At 36.4% G+C, this 18,939-nt stretch overlaps 1 protein-coding gene across 1 annotated transcript in view; it reads left to right on the plus strand.

The window, feature by feature from the left end:
• The window catches only part of LOC138305772 (putative ankyrin repeat protein RF_0950), a 124,417-nt gene extending 108,316 nt beyond the window's left edge, over positions 1 to 16,101 (plus strand). Inside the window, exons 6-7 of the mRNA XM_069246042.1 lie at positions 13,984 to 14,061; positions 15,973 to 16,101. Coding sequence (XP_069102143.1) covers positions 13,984 to 14,061; positions 15,973 to 16,101 — 207 coding nt within the window. The remainder of the gene's footprint in view (positions 1 to 13,983; positions 14,062 to 15,972) is intronic.
• Positions 16,102 to 18,939: the final 2,838 nt, after the last annotated feature.

Here is an 18,939-nt window from a genome sequence, read left to right on the forward strand (position 1 = left end):
TCACTCAGGTGTGACCAAGCCTAACCAAGGTGTGAAAACAGGAAAGTTGGCTAGACTGGAATGGTGTTCACTTAGAAGGTTGGCTAGACTGGAATGAACCATAACAAGAAGGGCTGTATCTTCATTTTCCCACTTTTTGTAAAAACACAGTCGCAGATTGTTGTTAGAAGGGTTATAGTCTATTTCATAGAAGTTTACCTGTGTTTTACCTGTATTTTTACCTGTGCTACTTAAGAAATCTCAGGTACATGTAGTACCTTACATTGGGTATAGGTACAAAATATGCAAGTTAAATACCGTGTAAATAAATAAATTAATTTAAAAAGTTTTTAAATTTTATTAGAATGAGTGTGCTGACTGGTCATTTTTATGCATATGACAGTGTACACAACGTATGAGATGATCGGAACCTAACATATGGAACATTGGTTACTTGACACATAGCAACACAACAATATCCAGTTTATTTCTGAAACACAGAAACAAGGCGTATCAACAAAGAAAGATAGCTAAACAACTCATCGATATGATAGTTCAAATGTCTCACCTAAACAGATATATACTTCCGCTTTGGTCACGAAACGGATACACATGCTAACTGGATCTTCAGTCCGCAATCCGAAGTGAAAGTGTGTCGAATAATCGCATAGTAAAAAACTTAAGAATATAAAATGAAATATCAAACATGAATGTAATTTTGGTAATGACACTAAACATATAGAATGTAGCCTTTACATATGGTTTCAGTTTTTAATTTAAAATGTTTTGATATACTACATTGTTTACATATTCACTTTATAAGTACATTTAGGAGTATTTTTCTCTGTTTTTTAATTACCTCCCCTTCTTTCTTGTTAGAGAGAAAATCAATCAAAATTGAAGTTTTCAGGAAATTGAAATTACTCGATTATACGTTGACTATATATAAATGCAAAACTAACCGGATATGTCATTTTATTCGTCAAGTCATCTTCTAGCATATACATAATTTGGATTTTAAAACTATAAACTGATTTTTTTACATTGAATTTGCGAAACAACTTATAGATCTTATACAAATCGTTTTCAATGGATCGGTTGTTATAAGAGCGTGAGGAGTCACATAGTGGGAGTATCCAAAGAAAACCCATTTTCGGCCAGCTAGGGTATTTAGAGAAGTAATGTTACCACTACACCACATGATCACCCAATTTGGGTTTTCGATAACCTTGGAGTGAATATCTTGTAGTTGCTTTAAATTCAACGGGCACTATCCATTTTGTGTATTGGTAGCTAGGTCAGTTGTTTTTCTCCGTGTTCTTCATTTGGTTTGATTATTTGAACGTCCTATTTATAGTCAGAGTCATAAAGAAATGATGCTGAGTTTGTTCAAATGGATGACCTTGACTATCATTCAAGGTCACAGGGAGCAAATTGTATAAAATCGTTAAATGACTTATTTGAAGGGTATTATCAAGAGTTAAGTCTGCATTGGAGAAAATATCTTCATTTCTCCTGCAACACTCCTTAAAGATGCTCCACCGCCAACAGAGAATAAATGATATTAATCATTTGAACAATAATTGGTGTTTAATCGTGTGTATATATGCTTAATTAACACAAAAAATAATATGCAATAGGTTATTTCGCCTTTGGTGCATGCGCAATAAGTACTTTATTCCATATAGGATATAGTGTCACGGATTTTTTTCGGGATGCAGTTAATTATTTTTTATATTTTAACTTGAAGTAAAATTAGAAGCTCAAACTTTTCAATGGTGGTAATGGTGTAAAATTAGTAACTTTTGTAAATGAAGAAAAATTCTAAATCGTCTGCTCCTGTTTTTTATAGTAAAAAAATACCATTTGTCAGCGGTGGAGCATCTTTAATATGTCGCCCACTAAAATCGTTTAATGACATATTTGAAGGGTATTATCAAGAGTTAAGTCCGCATTGGAGGCACAGAAATATCTTCATTTCGCCTGCAACACTCCTTAATATGTCGCCCACTAGCAAGACTAATAATTTAAGCAGTCAAAATATTAATTATATAGGCATATATGTTGATTTACATAAACATGCTTATGTGGTATTAGTCAAGCTGCTAAAATTAAGCAAAAGCTTACGTGATGTAGAATAAAATGCATAATTAACTTATACAAATCGTTTTCAAGGGATCGAATGTAATAAGAGAGTGATGAATCACCAACGAAAACGTGATCAGGCAGTTGACCCCTTACATTTCTACGTCCATGCCAGGGATCGATTCCCTGGCCAGCTAGGGTATAAAAGGAAGTAGCGTTATCACTACACTACCTGAAAACCTTTTTTTTTTGGATTTTCAATAATCTTTGAGTGAAAATCTTGTAGTTGTTGTATATTCAACTGACTCTTTTAATATTGTGTATTGGTAGCTAGACCAGTTGTTTTAATCCGGGTACACCATTTAGCGTGATTATTTGAACGTCCTTTTAATTTTTTGTTTGTTTGTTTGTTTGATTAATTAACGTCCTATTAACAGCTATGGTCATGTAAGGACGGCCTCCCATGTATGTGGTGTGTTGCGTGTATGTTGTGCGAGGTGCATGTTTTGGGAGACTGCGGTATATTCATGTCGTGTCTTCTTGTATAGTGGAACCGTTGCCCTTTTTATAGTGCTATATCACTGAAGCATGCCGACAAAGACACCAAGCATCACATCCCACCCGGTCACATTATACTGACAACGGGCGAACCAGTCGTCCCACTCCCTGTATGCTGAGCGTTAAGCAGGAGCAGAAACTACCACTTTTATATACTTTGGTGTGTCTCGGCCAGGGGACAGAACCCAGAGCCTTCCTCACAGGGAGTCCAAGTTCAACAAACTCACCAGGCCAAATTACGGACTTCGCTGACGATCGGAGAACATGCGCACGTCTTACCGCAAGTCCATCAGCTGGTATACCGGTCGAGCCATACGAACACACTAACGAGTCGCAAATGAGGATTTGTTGTTTGGCCGGTCGGACGGAAACGTCATTTTGTTCCATAAACGGTATACCCGCTAAGACGTCAGAGTCAAGGTTTTCCACTACGATGCCTTCATAGTAAAGATCATGTCCTTCGTGTGAGAATGATAAGCATGTCTCGCCGACCACTTTTAACTGCGACGAACCATCCTCTTGACTGACAGAGTGGGAACTACAGGCAATTTTCGCACCTAGCCGCTGAGCACACGAAAGTCGCTTCATGTTCCCTGTAGCACCGCTATCGATGGTAAGCCGGATAGTATGGTGTCCATAGAAAACGTCGAGGTACGGGGATTGCCGAATTGCCACGCGATTGACCTTACTACTGTCACTGATCTGCGGGGTGGAATTAATAGGGATGTTGCCAGGGTTTTCAGTTTCCTCGCAATTCGCAACTTGATGAGCCTTGGCAATAAACCGCCTATCATCGAACGGAAGGTAAGAACACTTACTAAGGAAATGATTGTCTGGTCTTCCAGCTTCCTTACACAGTGGGCACACTCGTTTGGCCTTCGGCGGGGGGTGTTGATCGCGTTTCGGTTTTAGCACATATGCCCTCATTGCACGGGCTCCCTCAGTTGACTGTAGCTCTTCATGGAGGGAATCAAACGCTTCGGATATCTCAGGTTGTATGGATGCTAATGGACGTGTACGTAAATCCGTGCCGTAACGCTGCTTTACCAATTTTGGCGGAGCAGGGTGTATGAGGCGCAACCATGTGGGAACGATAATCTTATTTGCTGCCAAATAAAGGCCATAGACGTGGAGTTCTTCATGAGTGTGTTTCGCGATATCACAAGGCAATAATTTGCTATTTGGCCGAGAATAAGCTCCAGATGAGCAACCTTTTGCTCGCGCGTTCGACGTTGGTTTTCTGGTATCGGGTGGGCATCATTGGTGAACCCCCTATGCGGTGTTGCTCTAGACTTTTTTTCTCATATCACACCATCACTTAGGAATGGAGCAAAGTTTGCATCAAATGACAAAGTATATAAAATGTTCTGCCGCCAGTTCTCAAACGAGTTAAACGTCTCATTTTTACTGAGGCACCACTGTTTCGGTGCACGGTGAGTGCTAATTTTTGTTGCAGTGCTCTATCACTGTGAAAAGATAAGAAACGACTCCGTTGTGTAATTACCCGTAGAAATGTCACTACGATGTGACCTAATTGTCAATAATTATACAATTGATACCTATAACTCTTCTGTTAGGCGTGTAGTCCGAAATCCGCTGCCACCACGCCAGTAAGTAACAAAAGGAAGCCACAGTTACACACACGTTGTTGCCTTGAGAAAACAGGCGAAAAGAGAGAGGGTGACGTAAAACGTTACAAACGGATACGGAACCGGTAAACTATATCCGGAATACAATTAAAGCGCTATATACCTACTGGCGAATGATTTCTTGTTAGGTCACGCCTTTGTTAAGGATGCAGTTTGTTCGATCTGGGTGTGTAATTGGAAGACGATCAGTTTCTGAGGAAATATATTCGTGTTCAAGCTATGGGTCCTTTTTTTTCTTAATTAATTATACTACCTAGTAAGTTCACATGAATTAGAGAATATATGGCAACAAAACTATCCTTAATCAATACAAACAAAGAGCGTCTAAAATTCGATATCAGATGATAGTTGATATACTCTGGTTACCAACAGGAGGGCAGACATACACGTGGTCACAACATGATTTTTTTATTAATAAATTGTACCTCATCAGCACTTACTACCGTTCAGGTAACATTGGTGTCACCCATGTCACTGATCTGCGGGGTGGAATTACAAGGGATGTTGCCAGGGATTTCAGTTTCCTCGCAATCCGCAACTTGCCTATCATCGAACGGAAGGTAAGAACACTTACTAAGGAAATGATTGTCCGGTCTTCCAGCTACCTTACACAGTGGACACACTCGTTTGGCCTTCGACGAGGGGGTGTTGGTCGCGATTCGGTGTTAGCACATATGCCCTCATGGCACGGGCTTCCTCATTTTACTGTAGCTCTTCACGGAGGGAATCAAACGCTTGGGATATATCAGGTTGTATGGATGCTAATGTACGTGTACGTAGATCCGTGCCGTAACGCTGCTTTACCAATTTTGGCAGATTAGGGTGTATGAGGCGCAACCATGTGAGAACGATAAAGTTTTCTAACGACGAGTCATTTCCACGTACTCCTGTACCTGCTCGCCGTGATGTAAAATGCCAAGATCTCTACGAAGGATATTGTCCTCAGAGAATGTGATACGGCGTTGATACAGATCTTCCGGTCGCTCGTTTGGTTCCAACTTGATATCACGAAAGTCTATGAGATGGACCTCGGTTGATTGAAAGCCAAAATGTAATCTTATTTGCTGCCAAATAAAGTCCATAGACGTGGAGTTTTTAATGAGTGTGTTTCGCGATATCACTGGGCAATAATTTGCTATTTGGCCGAGCATAAACTTAAGATGAGCAACCTTTTGCTTGCGCGTTCGACGTTGGTTTTCTGGTATCGGGTGGGCATCATTGGTGAACCCCCTATGTTGTGCTGCCCTAGACTTTTTATCCCATCTCACACAATCACTCAGGATTCGAACAAAGTTTGCATCCAATGACAAAGTATATAAAATGGTCTGCCGCCAGTTCTCAAACGAGTTGAACGTCTCAGTTTTACTGTGGCACCACTGTTTCGGTGCACGGTGAGTGCTAATTTTTGTTGCAGTGCTCTATTCACGGTAAAAAAATAAGAAACGACCCCGTTGTGTAATTACCCGTAGAAATGTCACTACGACGTGGCCTAATTTTCAATAATTATACCATTGATATCTATAACTCTTCTGTTAGGCGTGTAGTCCGAAATCCGCTGCCACCACGCCAGTAAGTAACAAAAGCAAGCCGCAGTTACACACACGTTGTTTGCTTGAGATAACAGGCGGAAAGAGAGAGGGTGACATAAAACGTTACAAACGGATACGGAACCGGTAAACAAACAGCGTTTAAAATTTCATATCAGATGATAGTTGATATACTCTGGTTACCTACAGGAGGGCAGACATACACGTGGTCACAAAATAATGTTTAAGTAATATACTTGTACCTCATCGGCACTTACTACCGTTCAGGTAACATTGGTGACACCCATGTGGATAGAATTGCCCTCCCCGCACTCCCATGTAAACATACGTACGGTGGTGGAGATTTTGATTTGTGATTTTGGAATTCGTTAAAAATCGACTAAAAATGGTGATTAATTGATTATGTAATAACACAAATATTTCATGGACTACTGTGTAATAGTTCAAAATATTTAACCCGAACTGATAGTAGTCAACAAATGTTATATTGCACGAGACCAAAGGCCGACTGCAATATAACATTTGCTGATTACCATCACCGAGTAACCCATGAAACATTTGTATAATATGTGATTATTATAATACACTGTAGTTGTTTATCTGATATTTACGCGTTCTAATAAAATACGTACTGGTCTAGAGTATAGTTTGTGATTACAATCATGATACATTTGTACTTCCCACTATCACCTTCAATTGAAATGAACAGAACCCTAATCTATTACCAGGATCTCGACTGTACTAAAGGAGTAGAGCCACGAAGGGTCAAAATCGGCCCTATTCAGTATTTTAATTAAATTGTGTGATAAGGATCCACGATTATTCAGCTTAATTAATCCAAGTATTATGTCAATTTGGTTGAAAGGTTTTCATTTAAGAGCCGCTCAAAGATACCCATAAAATTTGAACAAAACAGAAAAAAATACGCTGTTTTAGTAATGTCATAATTTGACGTGGCGTGGAGTAGCACATTGACGTCAATGTATACTAATAGTACATATGTGTATAATATTTTGACAACAAAACTTTTAAAGATGCTCCACCGCTGACAAATGGTATTTTTTCGCTATCAAAAACAGGAACACACGTTTTTGTATTTTTCTTCATTTGCAAAAGTTACTTACTTTACACCATTACCATCATTGACAAGTTTGAGCTTCTTATTTTACTTTAAGTTAAAGATATGAAAAATAATTAATTACATTCCGAAAAAATTCAGAGTCATTATACCCTATATGAAATTAATTACTAATTGCGCATGCACCAATGGCGAAATAAATTACTTTATGTTATTTCTTGTGTTAATTAGACATATATATACACGATTAAACACCAATTATTGTTCAAATGATGAATATAATCTATGCTCTGTCGGCGGTGGAGCATCTTTAATATTCACATAAGCATAACCTATTAGAATTCATCAAATACATTCATATACAAATACAAATATGCAGCTGCCGTCTTCGGAAATTACCGTCAACGGAAAAAACAACATTTTAATTGAACATTATTACAAACATAAAAGTAATTACGTAAATAAACAGTAGTTAAATACTATTTAACATCACCAGAAAAAGAAAAAAAAAAAAACATTTTAAAGATTGCAAAGAAAAATATGATAATAGTTCTGATTAAATACGGTGTCCTGCATAAAACTACTATTTCAATTTTAAAGTTAGAGTGACGCTAATTGAGGATTAAAACCTCATATAAACAGATAATGGTTTTACTTAGTACAATCTTTAATCAAATATAAAGGTTCAAACATTTATATTTAAGAAAGAACGTATATGAGAAGGAAAAATCACACTGGGTGTTGTGCAAGTAGAGTGCAAGAGCTTTTGTGTTTGTGCACTGACCGTGACGTTTGCGATGACTGATTTTCCGTTGACATCCGCCAGTGCAGCCTTTGATGTAGCTTGCGGGTGCAATGGTTACCGTCTTACTTTCTGAAGCGTGCTGTCATTTCTTGGGCTGTCGTGTTTTTTAACGAAAATTTAAGACGTTTCTTCTTAATCTTCAGTTCTTAAGGCAAGTACTAAACGTTGTAAAATTTAATAAACTTTGCATTGGTGTTTCCTTTAACCCGATAAGATAAGTATTTATTGAAAAAAAAAAATGGTTTCATTCCCGGTTCATAGGCGTCTCGCGTGTTGTTTTAGTAGTGTAAAGAGACAGTGACTAATCCTTCTCACTTATAAATCTTTGGTTTACAAATAATTAAATTTTCACTATATTATGTGAACTGCGACATTACTTGACACCAAAATACAGTTGATTCCTTTCACCAAACCGTACATATAATATATATATATATATATATGTAAAAGGGTTTGAGGAAAAAGAGGCCCAGAGGGCCTGTATCGCTCACCTGGTTTGTAATCCCAAGTAATGTTCTGAATACAGGTTCATTGTTTCTTTTCTGAAGGAATTTGAATATTTACCTCTAAATCCCCTATTGGGCCCCACCCCTCCTGCCCCAGGGGGTCAGAGCCAAAATTTACACAAGTGCTGTTCCCCTTCCCCAAAGGATGTTTGTGGCCAAATTTGGTCACAATCCAAGCAGAACTCTAGGACAAGTAGCGATTTATAGAATTTACCTCTATTCCCCCTATTGGGCACCGCCTCTCCAGCCCCCGGGGGGTCAGAGCCAAAATTTATACAAGTTCTGTTCCCCTTCCACCAAGGATGTTTGTGGCCAAATTTGGTTACAATCCGTGCAGAACTCTATGACTAGTAGTGATTTAAAGGATTTGCCTCTATTTCCTCTATTGGGCCCCATCCCTCCTGTCCCTTGGGGGTCAGAGCCAAAATTTATACAAACTCTGTTCTTATTTCCCCAAGGATGTTTCTGGCCAAATTTGGTTACATTCCATGCAGAACTCTATGACAAGTAGCGATTTAAAGGATTTACCTCTATTGGGCCCCACCCCTCCTGCCCTAGGGGGGTCAGAGCCAAAATTTATACAAGTTCTGTTCTCCTTCCCCCAAGGATGTTTGTGGCCAAATTTGGTTACATTCCATGCAGAACTCTATGACAAGTAGCGATTTATAGGATTTACCTCTATTTCCCCTATTGGGCCCCACCCCTCCTGCCCCCGGGGGGTCAGAGCCAAAATTTATACAAGTTCTGTTCCCCTTCCCCAAGGATGTCTGTGGCCAAATTTGGTTACAATCCATGCAGTACTATATGACTAGTAGCGATTTAAAGGACTCACCCCTATTTCCCCTATTGGGCCCCACCCCTCCTGCTCCCGGGGATCAGAGCCAAGATGTATACAAGTTCTGTTCCCCTTCCCGCAAGGATGTTTATGGCCGAATTTGGTTACATTCCATGCAGAACTCTATGACAAGCAGCGATTTATAGGATTCACCTCTATTTTCTTTATTGGGCCCCGCCCCTCCTGCCCCCGGGGGTCACAGCCAAAATTTATACAAGTTCTGTTCCCCTTTCCCCAAGGATGTTGGTGGCCAAATTTGGTTACATTCCATGCAGAACTTTAGGACTAGTAGCGATTTAAAGGAAATGCTGACGGACGGACGGACGGACGACGGACGCCGCGCTATGACATAAGCTCACCGGCCTTTCGGGCCAGGTGAGCTAAAAATCAGATATAGAGACAAAACAGCCTCAATAGGAATTATTTTGTCAATTTTTAATCCGCTTGAATAAATTAAAAACATGGCCGCTTACTATAACCAGATGATATTAGTATAGTAAAGTGACCATGCCTATGATGAAATATATGTAATTAATATATGTTTCTTTTTTTCTGATTTTCATACTTGTATTCATATAATATCCAATATGACAGAGACACAAGACAGGGTAATAATCATTATTTCAGTAAATTCATCATTGTATTATAAAGAGATATACATATTTATCTGCCCTTTTGGATTGGTATTGATTGTGATGTCATGTGTTTGTAAGTTTTAGATCAATTCTATTATTTTTGCTCACAAAATAATGATATCACAACTGATACCTTCCCGCAATGGGGATAACTCTGTGATATACTAAGACAAAACAGTGAAAACAATTCAAAACATTTATTTGAAAATAGAGAATATACTTTATCCCCTACCATTCCAAACTATAACAGTATGCTCACTCACAAAGGCACAGAACGTCAAATATACATTGCACTCTAAATAAGTATGCCCTCACCACTCTTCACTGCAAACTTAAAAGATAAGTCCTCATCAGTCCGCACACTGTAAATTTATGCCCAATTCAGTCCTCTTACTGTAAATTTATAAGATAATGCCCTCATCAGTCCTAAAACTGTAAATATATAAGATAATGTCCTCATCAGTCTTCTTTCTGTATATTTATAAGATAATGTCCTCATCAGTCCTCACACTGTAAATGTATGCCATCATCAGTCCTCTTACTGTAAATTTATAAGATAATGGTATCATCAGTCCTAAAACTGTAGATTTATCAGATAATGCCCTCAGCAGTCTTTTAACTGTAAATATTTTAAGATAATGTTCTCATCAGTCCTCTTTCTGTAAATTTATAAGATAATGCCCTCATCAGTCCTCAAACTGTATATTTCTAAGATAATGTTCTCATCAGTCCTCAAACTGTATTATTATAAGATGATGTCCTCATCAGTCCGCACACTGTAAATTTATGCCCAATTCAGTCCTCTTACTGAAAATTTATAAGATAATGCCCTCATCAGTCCTAAAACTGTAAATCTATAAGATCATGTGCTCATCAGTCTTCTTTATGTATATTGATGAGATAATGTCCTCATCAGTCCTCACACTGTTAATGTATGCCATCATCAGTCCTCTTACTGTAAATTTATAAGATAATGGTATCACCAGTCCTAAACTGTATTAAATTATGTAATCTATAATGATAATATCCATCATCATGTCTCATCTTACTGTAAATTTATAAGATAATGCCCTCATCAGTCCTCAAACTGTAGATTTATGACCTCATCAGTCCTCAAACTGTATTATTATAAGATGATATCTTCATCAGTCCTCACAACTGTAAATTTATAAGATGATGTCCTCATCAGTCCACCTATTGCAAATTGATAAGGTAATGCCCCCATCAGTTCTTGAACTGTAAATCTATAAGATAATGTCCTCATCAGTCCTCTTACTGTAAATTTAGAAGATAATGCCCTCATTCGTCCTCTTAATGAGATAATGCCCTTATCAGTCATAAAGCTGTAAAATTTATAATATTATGTATATTGTCCTCATCAGTCCTCACACTGTAAATGTATGCCCTCATCAGTCATCACACTATATACTTATGACCTCATCAATCCTCTTATTGTTATTTTATAAGATAATGCCCTCATCAATCCTAAAACTGTAAATCTATAAAATATGATCCCATCAGTCATCACACTACAAACTTATGCCCTCATTAGTCATCACACTGTAAACTTGTATGCCACCATTCAAAATACCCTCACCAGACTGAAATATCGTCATTAAACCTTTCGCAACATTTCAAGTTCTCATTAAAAAGTCAGCTAAAATGCTTTATACATTTCATTTTATTTGTGAATTGATCTGAATTAATAAATATCGCTTTGGTCTTTTGATATCACACAGTTCACCAATCTACAATTTACCATTTTAGAATACATTTCTTAAATTAATGATATATATAGTATATATTTATTGATTTTATATTCTAGGTAGAGATTATTTAATAAATGAGGAAAACTCACGTATTGAATTGTATGCATAACTCGTAAGGTGTATACATTTCATTCCTGATTCTAACAAAATATAAACAATTCAGATTTTAACTGAATTATTTATAGGCCATGCCTTCGTCCAGAATGTATTTTTCACGACTTGAGTGTGAACATTGGATACGAACACCTTCTAAAGAAACAAATTTAAACTAAGCGTTGTATCTTTTCTTTCTTAATTGATAATGTATAACTAATACTTAAGTTCACATGAATTACAGAATATATTGCAGCATAATTATCCTTAATCAATATAAGCAAAACAAACAGCGTCTAAAATTGATCAACAGAGCTATTTCGTATCAGATCATAGTTGATATACTCTGATTAATTACAAGAGGGCAGGTATACACGTGGACATGGAATTCCACCATGATATAAGCAGTGCAAAAATGGTACATCATCAGCACTCACTTCCGTCCAGGTAACATGGATGTCACTCAAGCGGATGATATACCCTCCCCACGCTCTCATTTGAACAAGTCGTATACTTGTTTTGTGGATCTTCTCTAATATATATTTTGAAACCATTTACATTTATTACATACATATTGAAAGACACCAATAAGAGTGAATAAGAGAAGGATTATAAATCATCGTGATAACTCGTACAATGAGTTATCGTTGATCGTTTCATTGGAACAGTATAATAAAAATGGAATAATTTAACTACTTTTATGTATATTATATTGATTTGTCAACGAAACAAACTGAACTATAGAAGGACAAATAATATCAATCGACTTAAATCCGACACTGCAATACGGGAATAAACACTGAAGGGGTTCTAAAACGTTATATGTGATTATTATAATCGTTCCCTTCTATTTACGGGTTCTATTAAAATACGTATTGGTCTAGGGTATAGTTTGTGCACACAATCGTGATACATTTGTACTTTCCAGTAGCACGTCCAATTAAGATCAGCATAACATTAATATATTACCAGGATCTCGACTGTGATAAATTTTGTATCATGTTAATTGAAAATCCCCATGTAAACAAACTTATCACCAATCGTTTTTAAAATTGTGTTGTTTTTATTTGCAGTATACATGTATTTTTAACAGTTTTAAATATTGTCGTACAATTGTTTTAAACCTATATAAGTCGATATGACTTACAGGTGTAAGTTTCTACTAGCTCTAGTACAACACTGTTTATGTTTAACATCTAATGCATTCTACGATATGCTCCAATTAAGATCACATCACCCTTATCTAGTAACAGGAATTCGATTTACTAACTTTTGATTACTAGTCTTTGTTCATTGATTGAGCACATGGACCTGAGAGTGGTTTGAAAAGTTACAGCCATGCCGCATTCCGAGATCGGATATTTCTATGGTTTTCAAGTTGATCGATTCTGTCTACTATGATTACTAAATAGGATAATATAATATTCATGTTTGGGTGCCATAGAGTTTAAACATTGTGGGAAAATGATACAAAAAAATTACCATACTTGAAAGTATCACTGTGACCACTTGCAGTCATAACTTCCGATCCGTGAAACTAACGCATAGAAATCCATAATGTTAATAACTAATAAAATATATTGTTTTTCCCGCTACGCTATTAGCTTCCGTGCAATAGGCAGCATTATAACGATGACGCCATTCTATAAATGCTGAAAATTGTTTAGTAATAAGTGATAATTAATTGACAATTTCCATTAAAATTTCACGACAAGCTTATAATTACACATTGCGAATTCTATTTCTATTATGTTTATATGAGTTGGTGGCTAATATCAATACAATGCTTGATATGCATTTCTCGAAAATAAACATATTACATGTATTAATTTCAATAAAATTAATGTTTATATGTGTTTTCATACTACATTTTAAATCCGACTTTTTGATTGGCAGATTTTTTTTCTTCATTCTATGAAGAAAACAAATAAAAGAATGGCAAGAAAACCCGACGTTGTGATGTCGGTACAATAGAGACGTCTGTGTTGCTTATTAAATTGCAAATAAATAATCCATTGGAAATCAATGGAATCGTAAGTTAAGCTTATTCTTTTTTATCAAGTACTCTGAAAATAATAGGTATAAGCATTGCTGTTACTATTCTTTTTAACTCAGGGTATAATATAATATAATCATAATATAAACTAAATTTTGTTTGCAAACTGATGTGAGAATCCGCCACGTATATTTTTTTCTTTCATATCCGGATGTAGTTAAAAAGAAATAGTTACATCAATGCTTTAACATATATAGTCTTAATAATATCAAAAGCTCACATGTTATATGATGTGGTAGGACATGTATAATTATGCAACACTTTTACGATTTTGCTTCTGATCATTTAATAAAGTATGGCTATAATACAATTGGGGAATTAGATAAAATAAAAATAAATTAGTGACAATAAAATACCACTCAACCATATAACATTGTTTTAATTTCAGGGCTTGGACACCGCGGTAATGTTGGATCAAGTAGATATTGTTAAATTGTTACTGCAACACGGAGCAGATCCAAATGAGGTAAGTTATATTATAAACGTGTGCATTTTATTACTAAACAATTACTTCTGGTTGGGTGATAAGGTTTATGTATAAATAAATCGATGACTTTAAACACGTGTATTCTGGTATTTTGCCATATCCGTCATGACCGCGCTTTATAATAAAATAATGGACCTAACATCGTACATTTGTCTTCGAAATGGTTACACAGCACTATTACTAGTAGTATTCACTTTCATAATATAGTGTATGTGTGCTGCTGGTCATTTTTATGCATAGGACAGTGTACACAACGTATGAGATGATCGGAACCTAACATATGGAACATTGGTTACTTGACACATAGCAACACATAACAATATCCAGTTTATTTCTGAAACACAGAAACAAGGTCTATCAACAAAGAAAGATAGCCAAACAACACCAATATGATAGCTCAAATGTTTCACCTAAACAGATACATACTTGCGCTTTGGTCACGAAACGGATACACATCCTAACTGGATCTTCAGTCCGCAATCCGAAGTGAAAGACAAGTGTGTCGAATAATCGCATAGTAAAAAAATTAAGAATATAAAATGAAATATCAAGCATCAATGTAATTTTGGTAATAAAACTAAACATATAGAATTTAGCCTTTACATATGGTTTCATTTTTTAATTTAAAATTTTTTGATATACTACATTGTTTACATATTCACTTTATAAGTACATTTAGGAGTATTTTTCTCTCTTTTTAATTACCTCCCCTTCTTTCTTGTAAGAGAGAAAAATCAATCAAAATTTAACCTTTCAGGAAATTGACATTACTCGATTACACGTTGACTATATAGATACAAAAATAACCGGATATGTCATTTTTTTCGTCAAGTCATCTTTTAGCATATACATAATTTGGATTTTAAAAATATGAACTGATTTTTTTACATTGAATTTGCGAAACAACTAATATACCTTATACAAATCGTTTTCAATGGATCAGTTGAAATAAGAGCGTGAGGAGTCACATAGTGGAAGTATCCTGAATTTGCGAAACAACTTATATATCTTATACAAATCGTTTTCAATGGATTGGTTGTTATAAGAGCGTGAGGAGTCACATAGTGGGAGTATCCAAAAAAAAAGAAAACCCATGTGCGGCCAGCTAGGGTATTTAGGGAAGTAATGTTACCACTACACCACATGATCACCCAATTTAGGATTTCGATAATCTTGGAGTGAACATCTTGTAGTTGCTTTAAATTCAACGGACACTACCAATTTTGTGTATTGGTAGCTAGGTCAGTTGTTTTGCTCCGGGTTCTTCATTTGGTTTGATTATTTGAACGTCCTATTTATATTCAGAGTCATAAAGAAATGATGCTTAGTTTGTTCAAATGGATGACCTTGAGGTCAAGGTCATAGGGAACAAATTGTATAAAATCTTTTAATGACATATTTGAAGGGTATTATCAAGAGTTAAGTCTGCATTGGAAGCACAGAAATATCTTCATTTCTCCTGCAACATTCCTTAATATGTCGCCCACTAGCAAGACTAACAAATTAAGCAGTCAAAATATTAATTATATAGGCATATAGGTTGATTTACATAAACATGCTTATGTGGTATTAGTCAAGCTGCTAAAATTAAGCAAAAGCTTACGTGATGTAGAATAAAATGCATAATTAACTTATACAAATCGTTTTCAAGGGATCGAATGTAATAAGAAGAGTGATGAATCACCAAATAAAACGTGATCAGGCAGTTGACCCCTTACATTTCTACGTCCATGCCAGAGATCGATTCCCTGGCCAGCTAGGGTATAAAAGGAAGTAGCGTTATCACTTCACTACCTGAACACCTTTTTTTTGGATTTTCAATAATCTTTGAGTGAAAATCTTGTAGTTGTTGTATATTCATCTGACACTTTTAATATTGTGTATTGGTAGCTAGACCAGTTGTTGTTATCCGGGTACACCATTTTGCTTGATTATTTGAACGTCCTTTTAATAGCCAGGGTCATAGGAAAATGGTGGTGGAAAGCTGGAGACCGAGTATCCGGGAGGAAATCCCTCTGACTAGTGGTCAGTACCTGGCAACTGTCCCACATGATAATCAAACTTTTACCCAGAGTTCAATACAAACTTTGTATTGGGTCTTTAGATCTCTTGAATAAATCTTTAAATAACATATTTTAACGGAATCATCAAGAATTAAGTCCGCCTTGGAGCGTTAGGGTTAGGATAAAAATAGATAGAGAATAAACGGTAAGACTTAGAAAAGCCGAGATAACAAGGCTTTGCCGAATCATCTCGGCTTTTCGTGTCGACGACCAAAATAAAACAAAATTAAAATAAATCAAAATAATTCCTGTAAGGTACTAACCGTGTAATCTGTGCACCCTTCATTAAAAACAAAAGCATATTGACAGTTATTTACGTGGTTTCGCTCCAAACGAGACGCTCTTTGATGTAGAAGGAAGCGTGGAAATTATAGAAGCGCATTCGCAAATAGTACCAGTAATTCCAATCAGTGTATAATATAACTGAAACAATATGGAAATACTAAAAAAAAACAATAATTACCCTTCAAAGAATCACTTTACAAAACATACCATTACCATGATTCCAGAAATAGATGACACCACCATGGGGGGTTTTAAGAAAAAAAGTCTGGCCCTGCAGGTAGAGAGTTAGAATTATACCTGCCGCCCCTATTGCATGATCGTAAAACGCGACTAAATTTAGGATCTTATCTTTTTCTCTTCTTTTGGCCCTGAGTTGAGCGTTCGTCCCTGTGAGGAAGGCTCTGGGTTCTGTACCCTTGGCGAGACACACCAAAGTCTTTAAAACTGGTAGTTTCTTCTTCTGCTTTGCGCTCAGCATACAGAGAGTGGGACGACTGGTTCGACCGTTGTCACTATAATGTGACCGGGTGGGGTGTGTTGCTTGGTGTCTTCGGCGGCATGCTGCAGTGATATAGCACTATAAAAAGGGTAACAGTTCCACTATACAAGAAGACACAACATGGATATACCGCAGTCTCCCAAAACACGCACCACCCACAACATACACGAAACACACCGCATACATGGGAGGCCGTCCTTACATGACCATAGCTGTTAATAGGACGTTAATTAATCAAACAAACAAACAAACTACTAATCGAATGATTTGTGCAGTCAAAAATGATTAATTTCAATCTATGCTGAGAATGGTTTTACTAGCACGTGTAGAAACCTTTCCGTATCAGTGTTAGAGGTATTGAACGACAAGACACTTTTGAGACATTACGTCAGCTAAATTATCAAATAATAAAAAATAAATGCTAATAATGATAAAATGAATATATGTTGTACAGAATACCTGGATACATTTGTAATACGTGAAAGCGCATCAAACTATACATAAACTCGTTATCTTGAAATTCAACGGACCAACAAAAATAATTTGACTCATCTGGAATTCGACTCAATTTTTATGTCATTGATAGACGACACGAGAACGAGAACGGTCTCGGAACCGGGCATGCCAATAGCAGTTCGCGCGTAAACTCTTACATCCTTGAACGGGGTAACGACACCACAGTATTTCATCGACTCTTTTGCAAGTGGAACTTGATAAAATGCCTTCGTCAAGTCTGTCGCGATGATGTAAGACCATTGAGCAATCTGTCGTAGAGTGGAATCAACATCCGGCATCAGAGATGGTTGGGGCTTGCTATAGCGTCCAACATCGGCAAACACGTTACAAGGCGAAAACCACCGCTTGGTTTTTTAACTAGGAATGGCGGGTTCACGTACTCGACGGACTAACTGGTCACCAACATCCTCTGGTCGGCGAAAGACACCTATTTCCTCTTATTCGTCGAATTTAGACTGAAGTTCGTCCAACTGATTTTTGGAGTACTGCGGTACGCGCCCTTTTCACTGTGGGGGCTGGACCGGACCCATATTGACTTTACCTTGTAGAGGACCGACTGCACCATTATATCCATGGAAGCTGGGGTTAAACACCTAAACACATATTTGAGTTAAGCGTTGTATTTTTTTTTTCTTAATTGATAATGTATAACTAATACCTATTAAGTTCACATGAATTACAGAATATATTGCAGCATAACTATCCTTAATCAATAAAAGCTAACAAACAGCGTCTTAAATTGATCAACAGAGATATTTCGTATCAGATCATAGGTGATATACTCTGATTAATTACAAGAGGGCAGGTATACACGTGGTCATGTAATGATTTGTCAGCTATATTCCACCATGGTATAAGCAGTGCAAAACCGGTAAATCATCAGCACTCACTTCCGTCCAGATAACATTGATGTCACTCAAGCGGATGATATACCCCTCCCCACACTCTCATATTATATACCTGGGTATCATCGGTTTTGTTGTGATCTGCGTATGGTTTAGGAATGTTGTCTTGTACAATAATTTTTGTCATTTTTTTTCATACCTTTTTAGAACAAAATATCACTTAGAAGTGTCAATTATTATGTTTCTTGGCATTTTGAATAATGAATATGAAGATATATATATGATCATCTTGTATTCCAAATGATAAAATATTATGTATACACGTGTAAACTAAAAAAAGAAAAACCCTCCAATCAGAGATTTAAAAAAAATATCATAGAAATGTAGAAACGTATGGGTTACACACTAATTCAAAGAAGAAACCAATTACTATATATCAAAAATGGAACTTCGTCGATAGAGTTTTAGAATAAATATTAATGTAACGAATTTGACATTAGTTTATATCATTAGAATTAATAAGGCAATGTCATTAAAATAAAGTTATTCTTCGTTGTTTTTCTATTAAACTAAAAAAAACATCGTTCACGCACTGCACATCGTATAAACTTTTTGCGGTCATTGTATATTGTTATTTTGTTCTAAATTT

Source organism: Argopecten irradians, chromosome 13 (assembly GCF_041381155.1).
Source record: "Argopecten irradians isolate NY chromosome 13, Ai_NY, whole genome shotgun sequence".
In the NCBI taxonomy this organism is placed as follows: Eukaryota; Metazoa; Mollusca; class Bivalvia; order Pectinida; family Pectinidae; genus Argopecten; species Argopecten irradians.